Genomic DNA, 16,095 nt, shown 5'->3' with positions numbered 1-16,095 from the left:
AGATGTGAGCACTTCAGACGTGATGAGTCTGTGAGTTACACTAATGCTGCAGAAGATACCCAAGCCAAGATCTCCAGGGTGTGAGAAGTACCTAGCTTATAAGGACTCTTTCCCCAGCAACAATGCCCTAAGCACAGGTTTAAGAGAGGAGCTGTCTAGCAGTCCTGCTGAGCCTGGCTTCTGTCTGTGAGGGACCAGCTTTGGCCCTCGGCTGACCTGGTTGGGTTTGCTGATCCTGTAAGGAAACACCGCATGTTGTTTTCTGTGTTAGTTTGTTGCTCTAGTTGGCTAAAGCAGTGCAAAGGATATGGCAGCAGTAAGAGGCTGGGAGGTACGTCAATTCGGGCTGTTTCTTATTTTTACATGGAATTCCTGTTCCCTTAGATCACGCAGATACCTGGCAGGGCTGTCTCACCGAGCGGGCACTCCCTCCCCCTAACCAGGGAGCCCACCACAGACATCACCGCCATTTCCACCCCCCTGAGGCGAGACGACGAACAACATCCGCGCCGAACCCCATGGGTAAGGCGTGAGGCGCCCATCCTCCTTCCCTGCGCATGTGCAAGAGCCGGGCGGGGGGCGGTGCGGTGGGAGAGCATGCGCCGTGGCGCCCGGCGCAGCCTTTATCTAGGGGCGGAGGTAGCGGCATAGGTTCTGCATTGCAGTCGGGCGCGGACGTGATGGCGCGGCGTCTCTTCTGCCTCCTTGGGCTCCTGGCGGCCGGTAAGCGGTGCCGCCAGCCCGGCCTCACGCCTCCTACTCGTGTTTCCCCTCACGCTTAGCCCCGCGATTCGGGGCTGTGTTGCCTAGCCAGCAGAGCTTGCGCGGGAAGGAGCGGGCTGAGGATGGTCGGCGCTGTGAGGACGTGGGGCTGGGGTGGCCTGTCCTTAAAGCTGTTTATCTTCTCTCAGCAGGACCTGCCGGGATTGGCTGTCCATAGGCGGGCAGGAAGGCGAGGAAGGCGTAGGAAGGGAGAGGAGGCAGCAGTAAGGGAGGGTTAGGGTCAAAGGGAGCCTTCTGCCGGGCGCGGTGGCGCAGCCCGGTGTGGGGCCTAACGGTACTGTCCGTAGGGCCGGGGGAGCAGAACCGGCGGCGGTGGGGGGGAGCGAGGGTTTTAAGGGCACCTTCAGGGTGCCTGTTGTGATGGACAAGCTGTACAGGGGTGGAGGGAGTCGCCCAGAAATAGCTATCAGGTAAACGAAGGGAGAAGAGGGAGGTCCCTGTGACAAACCAGCCTTTCCCACTGCTGGTAGGAAAATGACTTTCTCATGGAACTGTGGTAGCCATGATCAGTTTGTATCCGTGTCTGATACTATCGTGCAACCATATAACCACATAAAGCCAAGTAAGAGCAATTGGTAGAAGTTGTTTTTCTGTCGACAGCTCTGTTTATCTTTGGCACTTCAGGCATAGATGGGTGTTAATCCTCTTTCAAATGGCAGGAGGTAGCTTTTTCTGTTGCGTGCTTTTAGCAGCCTCATTTCATTAAGGTCTCCTGCTCCACGTGGAAAATTCCACTAATTTTGCTGCTTGCTGCCTTTTTACATATTGTTGCTGAGGTGAAAATGGTGGTGGGAAGAGTAACTGATATTCGTCTTGAACGTTAGGGCTGGAGATTAAAAAAAGCAATGCTTATGTTTTGTACTTTGCAGAAGCTAGACAGAGCTGCAGAAATGATTCATAGACTGACTAGGGAGGGTAATACACTTTCAAGTTATGGCATGGAATGGCTAGCAACCCCCCAGATTGGAAGGTCTAATACAGTGATACACATTATTTTTTGGAGAATTTTTCTTTAAATAAGATTTTTAACCCTAGAGCTTATTTGCTTATGAGTTTAACCTGCAGCATTTCACAAGTCAATTTGAAAAAAAAAAAAAAAAAAACCAAACCAAAAAACCCAAGCACCAAACTAAAACCTGACTAGCCTTTTTTAAAGCCATAGGAATAATCAGTTGGCAGACTACAGTAAATTATGTCATTGCGATCTTGCATGACTGTTCACTAGTCATGTACTTAAGTGAGTTTTAGCATACTGATAAGTACATGGTTTGATGGAGAATCTCAGATTTTTGGGACTGGAAACAGGAAAGCAAATGTGAGCTTTCACTCTGCACTGCTTTTTGTGTGCTTTTTGTCTGCACTGCACTGAATTGACTGCCATTATTTATAATTTCTACTGGGATTGTTTCCAAATCACTAAAATCATTGTCATTTCTTGTGCTTTGAAAGTGAAAAGGATTTGCCTTGAAGTATTTGCCAGGTTTCCTATTAGTATATTTAAGGAGACAGAAAAACCAGTTCAGCAATGAGAGTTAGCTTGGTCTGCCTGTTAAAGGCATGTGTATGCAACTGAGCATAGCAGAAGACTTGTTAGGCCTGTTTTTCTTTAGGAAGTCACTGTTTTAACACAAACACCTGTGTTTTTCACCAAGGTTCAGTTATGATTGCAAGTTGACTTGCCTATGATGGTATTGTGCAGATTTTTCTGAAGATTTTGCTGTAACAAGCTGAAACAATGTCTTTGTCTACTAAGCTAACTCATTAGCTGTATCAAACTCCAGCCACCCTTGGTGTATTCTAATAGAGTTACTTGGCTGGCTTACAGCATGGCTGGTAGGCCACAAGGGTTTTTGGTTGACCTACTTAACAGTGCTTCTCTGCATCTGTCCTTTAAGGGAGACACAAAGGAATTAAAGCAGGGTATACAGGTCTCAGGATCTCTCCAGACTACTGATGCGCTCTTTGATGGTTGCTTGTCTTTGAGACCAGGAAAGAAGGAAGGCTGGGTGCACAGTTGAAGTAGAGCGGGCTTTTTTTGTGAGTGTTTTTGTTTCTGGTGGTTTGTTGTTTTTTATTTTTTTCCTCCTGATAAAATAAAAGTTAAGCTGAGAGTAGAAAGTAAAAAGTTTGTGATTATTTCACACCCTCCCACTGCTAAAATAGTAGACTTAATCTTCCCTCCTTACAAGATTTCAAGCTAATTTATAATTCCTCAAGCAAACACCCATCAGAACATACGAGGGTAGGAAAACTGGAGGCTGAGTTAGTCTGACTTGAATTTTCAGAAGGATGTGGAGAAGGCAGATAGTTGGAGTATGTTCTGTAGTTTGCAGGCTTGTTCTGGTTGAGAATGTGGTTTCTAGCAAAAATGTTAGGCTGATGCAGCCCACTACTGTAGTTTAAATTCAGCAAACGGTGGAAGATATCTGTATCTCAAAATTATGTCCCTGCTTTCTGAGGGGAATAACAGGGAATACTGTGGGTGTGTGTCACCTTACAACTGTAGCATAACAAAGTGGTGCTTCGATAGTGGACCAGTCACGTGGCTTGTGTAAACCTGCCCTTGCACAATCTCCTCGTTTGCAGAAGTATAAATAGAAAGAGTTGTTCTTGGTTGTGTCTGGAGGAGCTGTGCAAGCTGTTCTGCCTGCTCATGGTCACGCCCAGCAAAACAGGAGATTGCATCTGCAGAGATTCCAAAGTCTGATGTGGTCTTTTTACAATCTCAGTTGTGTTATTCAGCATACCACAAAGAAGCAGTTCTGGCAATCTGAAAACTGAGATGATGTAGAGAGTGAGACAAGAGAGCAGGAGCTTGTCAGCAGAACTGAAGGTGTCTCCATCAGGTGATGGCAACGTCAGTTGTGATTCTCTGAGAGGTTGGACTGTGCTGTTTCAGGGAGGATGTAATAACATGCAGGAAGCTTTTTACTTTTCTGGAGAAGCAGGACCAGTTAACTGCTGGCTGCCAGTGGGTTTTTGTTTCAATGTCCCATGTGGAACTGATCCTTTAAAGCAGGTTTGGGGCAATGCCTTAGACCTGCTGACAAAAGAGGGTTTGTTTTTGCTTTTCAGATTTACTTGTAGTTTATTTTCTGTGTTCTTTCACTTTTTTAAGGTGTTTTTTTTTTTCTCATTCCCTTCATGCGGCAGCTTTTGTATACAATTTCCTGCTATTAAGATCTCAGAGTTTCTATTACAAGTTAAAAGGTGTACTTCTGTGGACTTTGAAGTGTGTACATTTATTTTGAGGCAATGCTTGTCTTTGTGCTTGGTCACGGAGCAATGTTTAATTTCAGATACCAGTATTTTTCTTCTTCTTGGAGTGAGGAGGCTCATGTTTACACTGTTTACCCAGACTAGTTTTAAACTCTGTTCTCTACTTCTGTGAAAGACTGCATATAGAGGGATTTTCTTGAAGATGCAGAGTAAATAAATCTTGCAATGAGATTTTAAAGCTTGTTGGTTTTTTTTTTTCCAAATGTAACAGTTTAAAATCCTTTGGCTGTTCACATTGGGATGAAAATCCATTAGTATGAAGAGATGAGGCCATAACCCTTCTTTCCTGCTGTCAGCTCCTTCCATCACTGTACTCCTGGGAACATTATTCTTTCACCTTGTGCAGTTCATTTTGCCTTTTCCAGGCTTTCCCATCTCTAACTGCTGTCATCCCTGAAGCTGCTGTTTAACATGTCTCTTTTCATCCCTCTGGCATACTTTATCTGTTCAGCTGTGGGGGTCTGATGTCTTCCCTTTCCCTAAGGCAGCTTCCTGTTGGGTTGTCTTCCATGTCTGGTATTCATTCTGCAGTAAAGCAGTTCTCTGGCAGCAGTGTGAAAAAGAAATATTACTCCCAAGATGACTATTCTGTTTCTTACTGGCAGTGTCCTGAACTGCCTTTCTGTTTTCTGAAGTTTCTAGATGCTTCTAGACTTCACCTGTGCTTTGCTGGGACTGCATTGTAACCTGTGGCCAGGAACTTTGTTTTCTCTTACAGAAGTGGCTCTGTGCATAACTAGCAAACTTTGCCATTCTTTGTGGTGTGAATATATTTGTCTGGAGAAAGGGGGATGTTAATACAGAATTTCCAGAGACTCGCATGAAATCTGCCCCCCTTATCTGACCAACCAACTGATCAAGCAAAACCCAGAAGGCATGGATATGGCCAAGTGTGTTCAAAACATTTGTGTGTATTTCTGCAGGGTTCTGCTGCAGGGAGAAATGTGTCTCATAACTTCTTGGCAAATACCTTAACATACTCTGCGGGACTGCTACTGCTGATGGCTGCCAGATGCCCTTGAGCATCCAAATATCTCTCCTAGATTCCGTTCTAGAAAAATCTCAGGCAGAAGTTAGGGCTTGCTTGTCACCCTGGTAGCAGCCTCTAGTCAATGTGGAAATTACTCTTTTGCAGCCTTTATAGTAACTAGGACAATTTACTGGGACAGTAGAGCTGTTCTTACTATCTCTGCTCATCCTGTTCTCTGCTGTCTTTAACTTTGTGATTATTTGTACATACGCGAACTGCTGCTTTTACCATGAGGGGAAGCAAAGGAGCATCTGAGGGAAGAGCAATGTTTTATAGCAAAAGTAGCATACCAAAATGAGAATGTGTTTTCCACTTTGAGGAAGACCCCAATCATGGTGTTAACTCAAAACGTGTGAATTGTGCTAGTTACGGATGTTTAAAGCTTGATATTTCGTCAGTAGATACTGGATAGGAAGACTGATTTTTAACTAGCATCTGGAATTATGATGACAGCTAGCCAGATTTCATCCATTTCTTCTGCAAATTGCCTATAATCTCTCAAATACCTTGATCATTTTACTACCTCATTAATTTACTATGCTAAGAGGCATAGTAGACCTTTGGCATGAATTACTAGTGTGTGATGTGGTTACAACTTTTGAAATTCTACTGAAATACGTGAACTGACCAGAGAAGCTGTGAGTATTTAGCCCTTCAGATAACTTTAGGTTGAGGTCAGTCCTTGACTTGTTGACACTTTGTAACATTTGATGAAGAGAAGTTGTTCTCTCTTGACTTCTTTTAAGTTAAACACACTTTGCTTTTGCAGTTCTCAAAATAAATGGGGAAAAGTCAGTAACTTGGCATGGAATGGCAGAGATTGATGCATTCATTTGGTCTGTGAGTATTTCTGGGAGATAATGAAGGGTCATTTTTTATTTCTTTTTCCTAACATTGGCAAGCGGGAGAGCCTAGGAAAGTGCATCAAATATACTTGCAACAAATATACTTGCAACTAATTAGACTGACATAAAGGCATAAGGGCTGACAGCTGCCCAAGTTATCTTCCACATTTGAGTTCAACCTGTTAAAGTTAAGAGCAGGTCATTGCTTTCCTTTTCTTGCCAACTGCAGATTTTGTGTGTAAAAAATGCTGTTTACAGCGAACTTTTCCTAGCAGTTTGGTTTGCAGGATGCTTGTGTCTTCAGTCTGCATTTGTTCGGGACAGTGATTTTCTGGTTTATCCTCTGACTCTTCAGAGATTATGATCTGGTGCATATAGAATCCCTGTTTGTAGGGATATAACTGCTTATATAAGGTGTTAAATTTTAGTGTGATCACAAATAGTCTCATTGGTAGATATAGCAAAGCTTTGGAGGGGATTGCTTAGGATGCTTTTTCTGAGAATCTCAGGAAGAAATTCAGTCTGGCTGCCCCTGGAAGAAGAGTAACACAAATGCTTCAGAGAAGGGAAGGCTATTTTCATGAAAGGTAATTACCTAACAATTTTCCAGTAGCTGTCATTGAAGAATGGTAATCCAGCCATTATAAGCTTTCTTTTAGGTTCCTGTTTCCTGAAGAGGAGTGGAGAGCTGAACTGTGCTTTCATATGCAAGGCTCTAAGCTTTCCACATAGAAAAGGTGGTATTGTCTGAGGGGGCTATCGCCTCTACTTCCCTAACTTCTGACAATATGTTAGCATTTCCATTCCAGATGCCTAGTGTCGAGGAAGGAGGTGGTAGTTAGCATTTGAAGAAGTTTCTGGGATACGTAGACAGTTCCTGAAGTATATAGGATAATACCACTGTGGAAGTGGGTTGCAGGCTTCTCTTTATCTTCACAGCCTTTAAACTGTATTCTGTGTGAATTCCTGGCAGAGCCCCATGTGATGTTCAGTAGCTGTCACTTGTCAGGACTGTGTTACTGATGTTCTGGCAGTGTTAGGTTGCTGGCCTGGGCCTCAAAGAAGAGGTTCTGCTGTTACCCTTCAGCTTTTGGAGTATTTTGATTATGTTGCTGGGCTTCAGGCTGTGTTTCTGTGGCAACACTTGTTCTGGGAGATCACTTCTTTTGTCAGACTGGAGTGTCAGGGCGGGGGTGAATTGCTCTTATTTTTGTTTTGTTTTGACAAGGTGCAAATATGCACAAGGACTCTGGGGTGCCTGTGAGCTGTCAGCTTGGTTAGAAGCCCAAAAGCTGAAATCTTACGCATCTGAAAGATGTACCCTTTATACATGGATTGTGTTTCTACGCCCCCTTCTCCTTCCTCCTCCATTTTCTTTCACTGCTTAATTTAGGAAAAACTTGATGGAGCAAAGACCTTTTCTTCTGAAACTGAAGAAACCACATCTCTGAAGTGGTTCAAAAAGGGACAACCAGTGAAGAGGACAAGTAAAGAAACACCCTGGTCTTTACAGATAAACTTATTTGGTGCTCCAAAAATAGTGGCTTGCAAGAACATCAGGGAAGGGGGGCAAGTTTGGGTGAGCATGACATGTGACTGTTGAGAGCTAATCTACAGAGAAAGGAGAAATCTATTTAAAAATGGATGACCTTAAAATAACGAACAATATGTAAAACAAAGGGATGCCAGAGATAACTAAGAAGGTAATCCCATTTGGTTTATCCAGTAAGCATTAAGAGTTGTGTGAGGTTAACTGACAGTGCTTTGTTTTCTCTTGGGTTGCTGCTGTGCGGGGGATGTGAAATATATCACATTAAGGTGTCACTCTTCTTGCAGCAGAGGCTATTTTGAGGGAACAGGCAGGATAATTGTAAAGACTCAGAACTTCATTCTGTTATGAAAGAGCACATGGTCTTAATGCAGTTCACTGGCGTATCTGCTTTTGTTGTAACAGAAGTTAATATATGAGGAAAAATGCTGTTTCATAATTAAATAGGAAAATAAGCTGAAGACAAAAAATTTTGGGAACAGTTAAGGATTTCAGGTTATTCTTTACTGAATCTGAAAGATCTGAATTAATGCAGAGTTTTTTAGTTTTTCTTTCCTAGGACATTCAGAAAGGGAGGGCGGATACTGTTCAATGAAGGTGCATCCTTTCATGTTAGACACTGGGTTATGTAATACAAATATTTCAACATAATATAGAATAAGCTAATAAAAGCTCAACTATATTTAAGGTCACAGTAGAAGATAAAAAGAAAGAAGCCATGCTTAGTGTGTATTGTCTTTATTCAGTAGCTGTTCTCTAAAACATGTGACCCTAATAAATTTGCCTAGTCACCGTTTGACCAGCAAGATCTGTATGGAAGACATCTAATGTAGAGTTGCCTTTCAGAAGGGAAAAACTTCCCCAGAGTTGTTTGTAACTGAAAGGACACTGCTGTGCCTCCATTTTCTGTAGATGAGTGTTCATCCTCATGGCATAGGTAATGCAGGTTTCCTAAATTTGTTGGCTTTTTTAATGGAAAAGTTATGTAGGCATATTGGCATTTTGTCTTGCTCTGATGTTGTGCAGGAATGAGAATTCAAGTAATACCAGCAGGAAGGTGTTTCAGGTGCTTACCTGCATCCTAAAACTAGTTTTCTGTGTTCACTGACTTAAGTTTAATGCTTCTCATTCTTTGCTGTCCCTGCTGGTCTCAAGCTCTTCTGAGATTTTTGTCTTTGGTCCCCCTGTAGAGGTTTGCAGGTAACATCAGTGTCCTTATTCTCAAATAGAAGTGACTGTGTGCTCAATAGTAGTGCTTTGAGCAGAATCTGAATGAAATATGTCCATGTATGCTGCTTCTCAGAAGCTACTCCTTCCAGACTGGCATGACATGATGCAGCAAAGCAGTGCAATCACATGTGTCAAGTAATCAACATACTGTAAAAAATCAGTTAATTTTAACCCTTCCCCCCTCTCCCCCAGACAGAAATCTGCAACCTGCACTTCGCTCACCTCAAAGATTTCAAGAGTACTGCCTTGCTCTTTGGTTTTCTTTTGCCTCAGTCTTGTAACCTGACAAAACCCTGCTGCTCTACTGATATCGCTTGCTGTGTCCTGGCAAGTCAGCCTAAGTGACTGACTCTCTGTAAGCATCCATTTGATACAGAAGCCATGCAGCACGGAATTTGTTAAAGGCACAAAGCCAGAAAAGCTGATAAGTAAGCATAGTTCAGAAGCATAGTATTTCTTTCGTCCTGCACTTAAAATGACCAGGTCAGATGCTACAAGAAAAAAAAAAAAAGAACTGTTAGATGTTCTGCTGAAGCTGGTATGGATCTGAAAAGTCATACAGTGACAGGATCTTAAAAGTAAAAAGCTGAACAAAACCTGAAAGCTTATTAAGAGCTAGGTCAAACCAGTACAAGTTATGGCATGAATTCCTCAGTTTGTTTTTTAAATGGCCTGCTAGATTGAGAGTTTGAGAAACTGCTTAGAGTAACTATTATAGTTTTATAGTTTAGTTTTATGGTGTGGTTCAAATAGGGGAGGGGCAGTAATTTTTGCTCTGATTTACAGAACTAAAGCCATAGGTTGAAAGCTAGACTTGTAAATACTTGAAAGCCCTTAATTCCACTGTTTAAAGTCAAGGTCTTGCTTGACTGTAGCCAGAGCTTGACTCTGCTTGAAGAGCCTTTCTACCACAGTTCAACACCAGTATCTGAAAGGGAAGAATAACTTTCCCTCGACTAAGTGTATATTTGGTTATTGTCATCCTGCCAGAGCTGACAGCTATTTGGCTGACCAGTCTGACTTGAAACTGAGTTACTCTTAGTGCTTCCAGATCAATAATGCTGTAGTTTAGAATAGGCTGTCTGTAAATATTTTGCTAACCTACATTATTAGGAGTTTTGAAGTCTTATTCCTAGTCTTATAAGCAGCCCTAGTGTGCTGTCTTGCTGAAGAATAATAGTCTAGGCTTTTTGCTGGGAGAGTGGCAAATTTCTTATGTAGGAAATTTAACATGCAAAGCACATTTTTCTTAAATGGGTCATTCCTCTGAAATCCAATGTAAACTGGCTTTATAAATTGGCAGCTGAGAGAGCTGCAGAATGCCACCTGTAAGGCAGTGTTTATCTTCTCTGTTTGATGTGCAATGGCTGTGTATCTAGTAGATGCGCTGGTAATTCAGCCATTAAGTTGATCCTCTAATAACTACAAACCAAGAAATAGAATCATAGAATAGTTAGGGTTGGAAAGGATCTTAAGATCATCTAGTTCCAACCCCCTTGCTATGGGAAGGGACACCTCCCACTAAACCATGTCACCCAAGGCTCTGTCCAATCTGGCCTTGAACACCACCAGGGATGGAGCATTCACAACCTCCCTGGGCAACCCATTCCAGTGCCTCACCACCCTTACAGTAAAGAACTTCTTCCTTATATCCAATTTAAACTTCCCCTGCTTAAGTTTTAACTCGTTACCCCTTGTCCTATTGCTACAGTCCCTAATGAATAGTCCCTCCCCAGCATTCCTATAGGCCCCCTTCAGATACTGGAAGGCTGCTATGAGGTCTCCACGCAGCCTTCTCTTCTCCAGGCTGAACAGCCCCAACTTTCTCAGCCTATCTTCATACGGGAGGTGCTCCAGCCCCCTGATCATCCTCGTGGCCCTCCTCTGGACTTGTTCCAACAGTTCCATGTCCTTTTTATGTTGAGAACACCACAACTGCACACAATACTCCAAGTGAGGTCTCACGAGAGCAGACTAGAGGGTCAGGATCACCTCCTTCGACCTGCTGGTCACACTCCTTTTGATGCAGCCCAGGATATGGTTGGCTTTCCGGGCTGCAAGTGCACACTAAAAGGAAATAAGAAGGGGATTGTTCTTCTGTCGTAACTTTCCTAGAAGCTTTATAGGAATGAAACGGCCTAATTCCTGCTACTTGTTTGACAATGTAATTTTACAGCATTTTGTGATGTGTGAACAGCACTGATGTGAGGATAATGGCTCCTGAACAACACCTGTACAGCTAATAGGTTTGAATGTTGTGGCTGTATTGTTTGGGGTGTTTTTATAAACTTTGACAGCAGTGCCTTGTAGGCTTAGACTATGACAGATTTCCTTGGAGCCTGTCTGCTGTAAGATTTTTAGGAGTCATACCTTTATTCATAGGTTAGTGCAACATAGGAGACTGGCTGCTGAAGAATTTGAGCCTACTGACAGATGGGATGGTTTATAAACCTAGGGGAAGTTCAGTATCTTGCTGTCCAGGCAGCACAATAATTAAAGCTTGAAAAGCCAGTTAAAATGTGAAGTTGTGTCGTATTTTAAGCCCAGCTCATAACTCAGAACCATGCAGCTGCTTGCTCACTCTCCTTTTCTTTTCCCCCCTCCACTCACTGAGGGATGGGGAGGAGAATCAAAAGAATGTAACTCCCACAGGCTGAGATAAGAACAGTCCAGTAACTAAGGTATAATACAAACCTACTACTGCTGCCACCAATAATACTAATGATAAGGGAAATAACAAGGGGAGAGAATATAAAACTAGAAGTGGAAAGGCAAAAAAACAATAAACACAAATGATGCACAATACAGCCACTCACCACCCGCTAACCAATACCCAGCCCAACCTGAGCAGCAATCTGGGCCTTCTGGGTAACTCCCTCCAGTTTCTATACTGGGCATGATGTGCTGTGGTATGGAATACCCCTTTGGCTAGTTTGGGTCAGATGTCCTGTCTCTGCTTCCTCCTGACTTCTTGTGCCCCTCCTCACTGTCAGAGCATGAGACTGAAAAGTCCTTAATTGGAGTAAACATTACGTAGCAACAACTTAAAAACATGGGTGTTGTCAGCGTTCTTCTCAGACTAAAGTCGAAAACAGCACTGCATCAGCTACTGAGAAGTAGTATTGCTACATTTTACAAATTGCTTTTTACAAAAATTGCTACAGCTTAACCCAGGACAAGTTGGTTAACTTGCCCTATGACTTACTGATAGTCCATATCTTTACATGTCTTTAGGAAGACTGTCCAGAAATGGTATTTTGTGTTTTACTTCAAGGCTTTGTAGTTTGCAAGCCAATTTCACATTTGCACTGGGAGGTTATATCCAGACAAGGACCTAATGCGCTTTGTTTTTTTTATTTTCCTCTTCCTTTCTCACCCCACAGATTTTTCTGAACATAGTTTTGGAACTGACCAAAAGGAAACAAAGTCCTAATAGGTTTAATGGGTTTCAAAACTGTATCATAGAGCATGTCTCACATTGTTTTCTGTCCCTCTTTTGTTTCTTTTCCTATCTTGAAACTTTATGGTAACTGTTTTGGTCTGCACCTGGCTCTTAAGTCCTCCGTGTAATGTGTGTTGTTGTGGCTTCTGATCCAGTTAGTTTCCTTGAGCTCACTTGTATGAGAAAATGGTGGTTCACCTGGGAAAAGGAATGCAGGCAACAATTACAGCTGGACTGCTGTTTCAGAGTGGAAGTGATGCAAGGGCAGTAAGACAGGAGAGCAGAGAAGTTGTAGCTTTGGAAGCCAGCTGTCTGAAGTGTCGGTCTTTGCAGTGAGCATTTTCTCTGTTTCATGTGGCAGTTGTGTGCTAAGCAAAATTCTTTGGGTTTTCTTCTGGTTCTTCTTTTTTTTTTTTTTTTTTTTTTTTTTTATGTGTGGCTTTTTCAAAAGGTGAATAATGGGGAAATGGACTGCTGAGATGCAGAGACTCAAGCACTTCAGTAGAGAAGTTCAACTGTTAAGGTTTTTCTGAGTTCTTTGGCTACTTAGTCTTTATTTTGGACTCATTCTTACATTTCAGGACACAAACTACTGGGTTGAATTCTGCTTAAAAATGTTAGTAAAGCTAAGTGGTGTACTGGAGAGGTGGTGGTTGTGCGATACAGCGTTAACCTGCTTGCTTTGTGTGGAAATCAAATGTGCAACTGTGGAAGAACAATTCTTTTTTTGGCAGCTGTGGCAAGCCCTGTTTTGTGGCAGAAGGACTGTGTGAAGGGTCCAGAGGTATGGTGTCAGAGTGTTCGGACAGCATCGCAGTGTGGAGCGGTGAAACACTGCCAGCAGAATGTCTGGAACAAGCCTACCGTAGTAAGTGTTGACTACTGAGACTTCTTCTCACCTGTAGTTAAGTTTCCATATGCTGATGAAGATTTTTTTTTTTAAGTCTCTGATCAGAGTTAAGTGCTACATCTGTCTATGCCTTGGATACTATGCCTTAATTTGGGTCCTAGATAAAGGTTACTTTCCACTTCTCTGACTTGCACAACTTGTCGTCTGACTTTTCTTGTGACCTGTTGCACAATCACCAAGTAACGTGTGGAAAGGAGCTAGTGTAATTGAGACTTGTTCCTCTAATAAACTTACTCCTAATTCATAGAGCCTTTTCTTATCCTTCATTTGAGCAATGCCAAACCGATAGGCTTATTACAAAAAAATATATGCTTCTTTAGGTCTTATAAGTTAATGTTCCACAAAAGATGCAGCATATACTAAGTTATGAAAGTAATAACAGTAAATAGTACATTTAGTGTGGCTTTTCAAGTTGCATTTGTATTAAATATGAGTGCTGCTTTACTAGATGTAGCTGTAGTTTGTGGTATTGGTTCACAATTTTCTAGGAGGAAAAGGCATTGTACTTAAAGATGCGTTCAGTCTACCTTGGCTATATCTGTGTCAAGATACGTTTCAGTTTGTGGAAAAGTAGGGAAAGGGAGGAATGTCAATGGCAGAGCACAACTAAAATGTGTGAAGCGTCCTGAAAAGTTCTTAGATTTCTGGTAAGAGTGAACTCTGAAGAGCAAGGTAAAAGAGGTTCAGGAGAATGATTCTCAAGGCAATATACTTTATACTTCAAGGGAGGTGGGACTAGGTGAAATGAGCAAGTGGTAGCATGCCTGATTCTTCGTACCACGTTTATGTACTGAAGAAACTGGAGCTGAACATGCTTGGAATAGCCTCACTATTTAAAAACATCTCTTTCCACCCCAGCTGCAGCCTATGTTTCTTCCTTAACTTTAATTCCAAATGTGATACTCGTTCTTTACATTGTTTGCACACTGCATTTACAGGTACTTAAGTCTGTCTTAAACTAACTCTACTTCCTTCTCCAGAACAGTATCCCCTGTGACTTATGTAAGGAACTTGTGACAGTAGCTGGCAAGGTTTTGAAGGATAATGGCACTGAGGTAAGTACAGCTCCCCTTCTCCTTGCCTCAAGGCATTATTTAATTTCATTGTCTTAAGATCACAAGGTGGAGTGGTGGAAGGGGGTAGTCTGTGTGATTTTTTTTATTTTTTTTTTTAACTCCCCCCCCCCCCCCCCCTCGGGCAGCAGATGTTGAAAGTGGCCAGAGTACCCAGGGGAAAAGGCTTTTAAACAGCCTTTTCTGGTTTAGAACTTAGCAAATCCTCTCATGCTCTAACATCCTTAACTGACTATAGAAGCTTAATAAAATTGTTTGTTGTGCCAGTGGGCCATCAGTCTTCAAAGGTGGGATACAGCTGTCCCTAGACTACACTAAGTAGACTTTATTCTGGTCGTGGGTGCTTCTTCCCTTTTTCTCTTGTGAACCTGGGAGTACTTTATATAAACAACTCACTGTCCCATTGGTCCATAATTTCACTTCCTCTTCTTAAATGTAAGTGCTCTGTGCTGGCAAGACTGTTGTGCAGGCCGTGCTAGCAGTATTTTGTTTGCACTTTGTCAGGGTCTCATCAACCTAGACTCCAAGTCTAGGGAAAATAGAGCTACAGTGTAAAACTTCATTTTAGTTTTGCTTCCCAGCTGCTTGGACCTTGTGGGAGTCCAAGGGGCCTTTTTCGGGGTGGGGGGTGTGTGTGTTACATCCTTTGGGAATGAAAGAGCATTTGAGACAGACATACATATATATTTTGATAGTCTATAGCCCACCTCATCTTTTATAGGATGAGATCCGCTCTTACTTGGAAAAGACATGTGAGTTTCTTCCTGACCAAGGCCTGGTCTCTGAGTGCAAAGAAATTGTGGATTCGTACCTACCCGTTATCATGGATATGATCAAAGAAGAGCTAGTAAGTAGATAAGTTTGCAACTGTTGGAATTGAAAGTTTTGTTCCTGTCAATGCCTGAATTTCTCTTTCAAGATTGTGCATATGACTTTTCAGTCTTGTATGGTGTTGCAATTAGTGGTGTAAGTTTGAAAACTGCTTCCTTGCTGTGAAACACTTCCATGTTTCAGCTGAATGACTTTATACTCTGAACTTCATGTGAAAGTGCCATCAGTCTAGGGCTTTATGTATGTATTGTATCTCCCCTAGGATAAACCTGAAGTTGTATGTAGTGCCCTTGCACTGTGTCAGTCCCTTCAGAAACACCTTGCAGCAGTGAAACTTCAGAAACAACTCCAGTCAAATAAGATACCAGAGCTGGATTTCTCTGAACTGGCATCCCCATTCATGGCTAATGTGCCTCTTCTCCTTTACCCTCAGGACAAACCCAAGCAGAAGTCAAAGGTAAGGGTGCAGTGCTATTCCAGTGTGCAATTGAAGCTCTGAAGCAAAAACCTTGCACATTTGTGCTCCTTTGCATACCAACTTGTTGATGATTCTCAGTAAGGTATTGCTGTACTGGGTACTTACTAAGCTGATATTCTTCACCTGGGTGACTGTCTTCTATTGAATTTTGTGCTGCTGTGTAAAGGCAGCTACCTTTTTCCTTGACCTGTGGGTTTAAAGCTAAGTAAGATGATAGCTGTAGCCCCTGTGGACCATGAGTATAATCTTGAATTAACAACCACAGTTTATAAAGACAAGTCTTGTGCTAGGCTGTTTCCATCCAGGACTGTATAAGTCAAGCAGGCCTTACTGGAAAAATTTCTTCTGTGAGCAAGTCTGACACCAGTGTTCAAAGGAGGAAAAATTCTCTGGCATTCTGAGTAATCTCCTAGATGTGCCCTTTGGGGGAAGCATGGTTTCTGAATCCAGAGGTGACAGACTGAATCAGAAAGAGCAAATAGTTGGCAAAGGGGATGAGACGAACTTGTGAGTAGAGGCTGCATCTTGATAGCAAGTCTAGATACAGGAGTTAAACAGTCAAGTGGGTGGAAAACAAGCTGCAGTGGGTGGAGCACTAAGACAAATGCCAGACTTGGAAACCTTCCCACTGTGGTCTGTAGCAAA

The 16,095-nt window shown here is 42.4% G+C and overlaps 1 protein-coding gene across 2 annotated transcripts in view; it reads left to right on the top strand.

Moving 5' to 3' along the window:
* The first annotated feature begins 624 nt into the window (after nucleotides 1-624).
* Nucleotides 625-16,095, top strand: part of LOC308222422 (prosaposin) — a 30,632-nt gene continuing 15,161 nt past the window's right edge. For both annotated transcript variants that reach the window (XR_013957121.1, XM_080620396.1), the window contains exons 1-5: nucleotides 625-723; nucleotides 12,893-13,026; nucleotides 14,049-14,123; nucleotides 14,863-14,988; nucleotides 15,235-15,429. Coding sequence is in view for 1 of the 2 variants with exons in the window: in XM_080620396.1 (XP_080476522.1) it covers nucleotides 681-723; nucleotides 12,893-13,026; nucleotides 14,049-14,123; nucleotides 14,863-14,988; nucleotides 15,235-15,429 (573 nt within the window). In the remaining variant the exon portion in view is untranslated. The remainder of the gene's footprint in view (nucleotides 724-12,892; nucleotides 13,027-14,048; nucleotides 14,124-14,862; nucleotides 14,989-15,234; nucleotides 15,430-16,095) is intronic.

Source organism: Psittacula echo, assembly GCF_963264785.1.
Source record: "Psittacula echo genome assembly, chromosome: 6".
Lineage (NCBI taxonomy): Eukaryota > Metazoa > Chordata > Aves > Psittaciformes > Psittacidae > Psittacula > Psittacula echo.
This window is presented reverse-complemented; position numbering and strand designations above follow the sequence as displayed.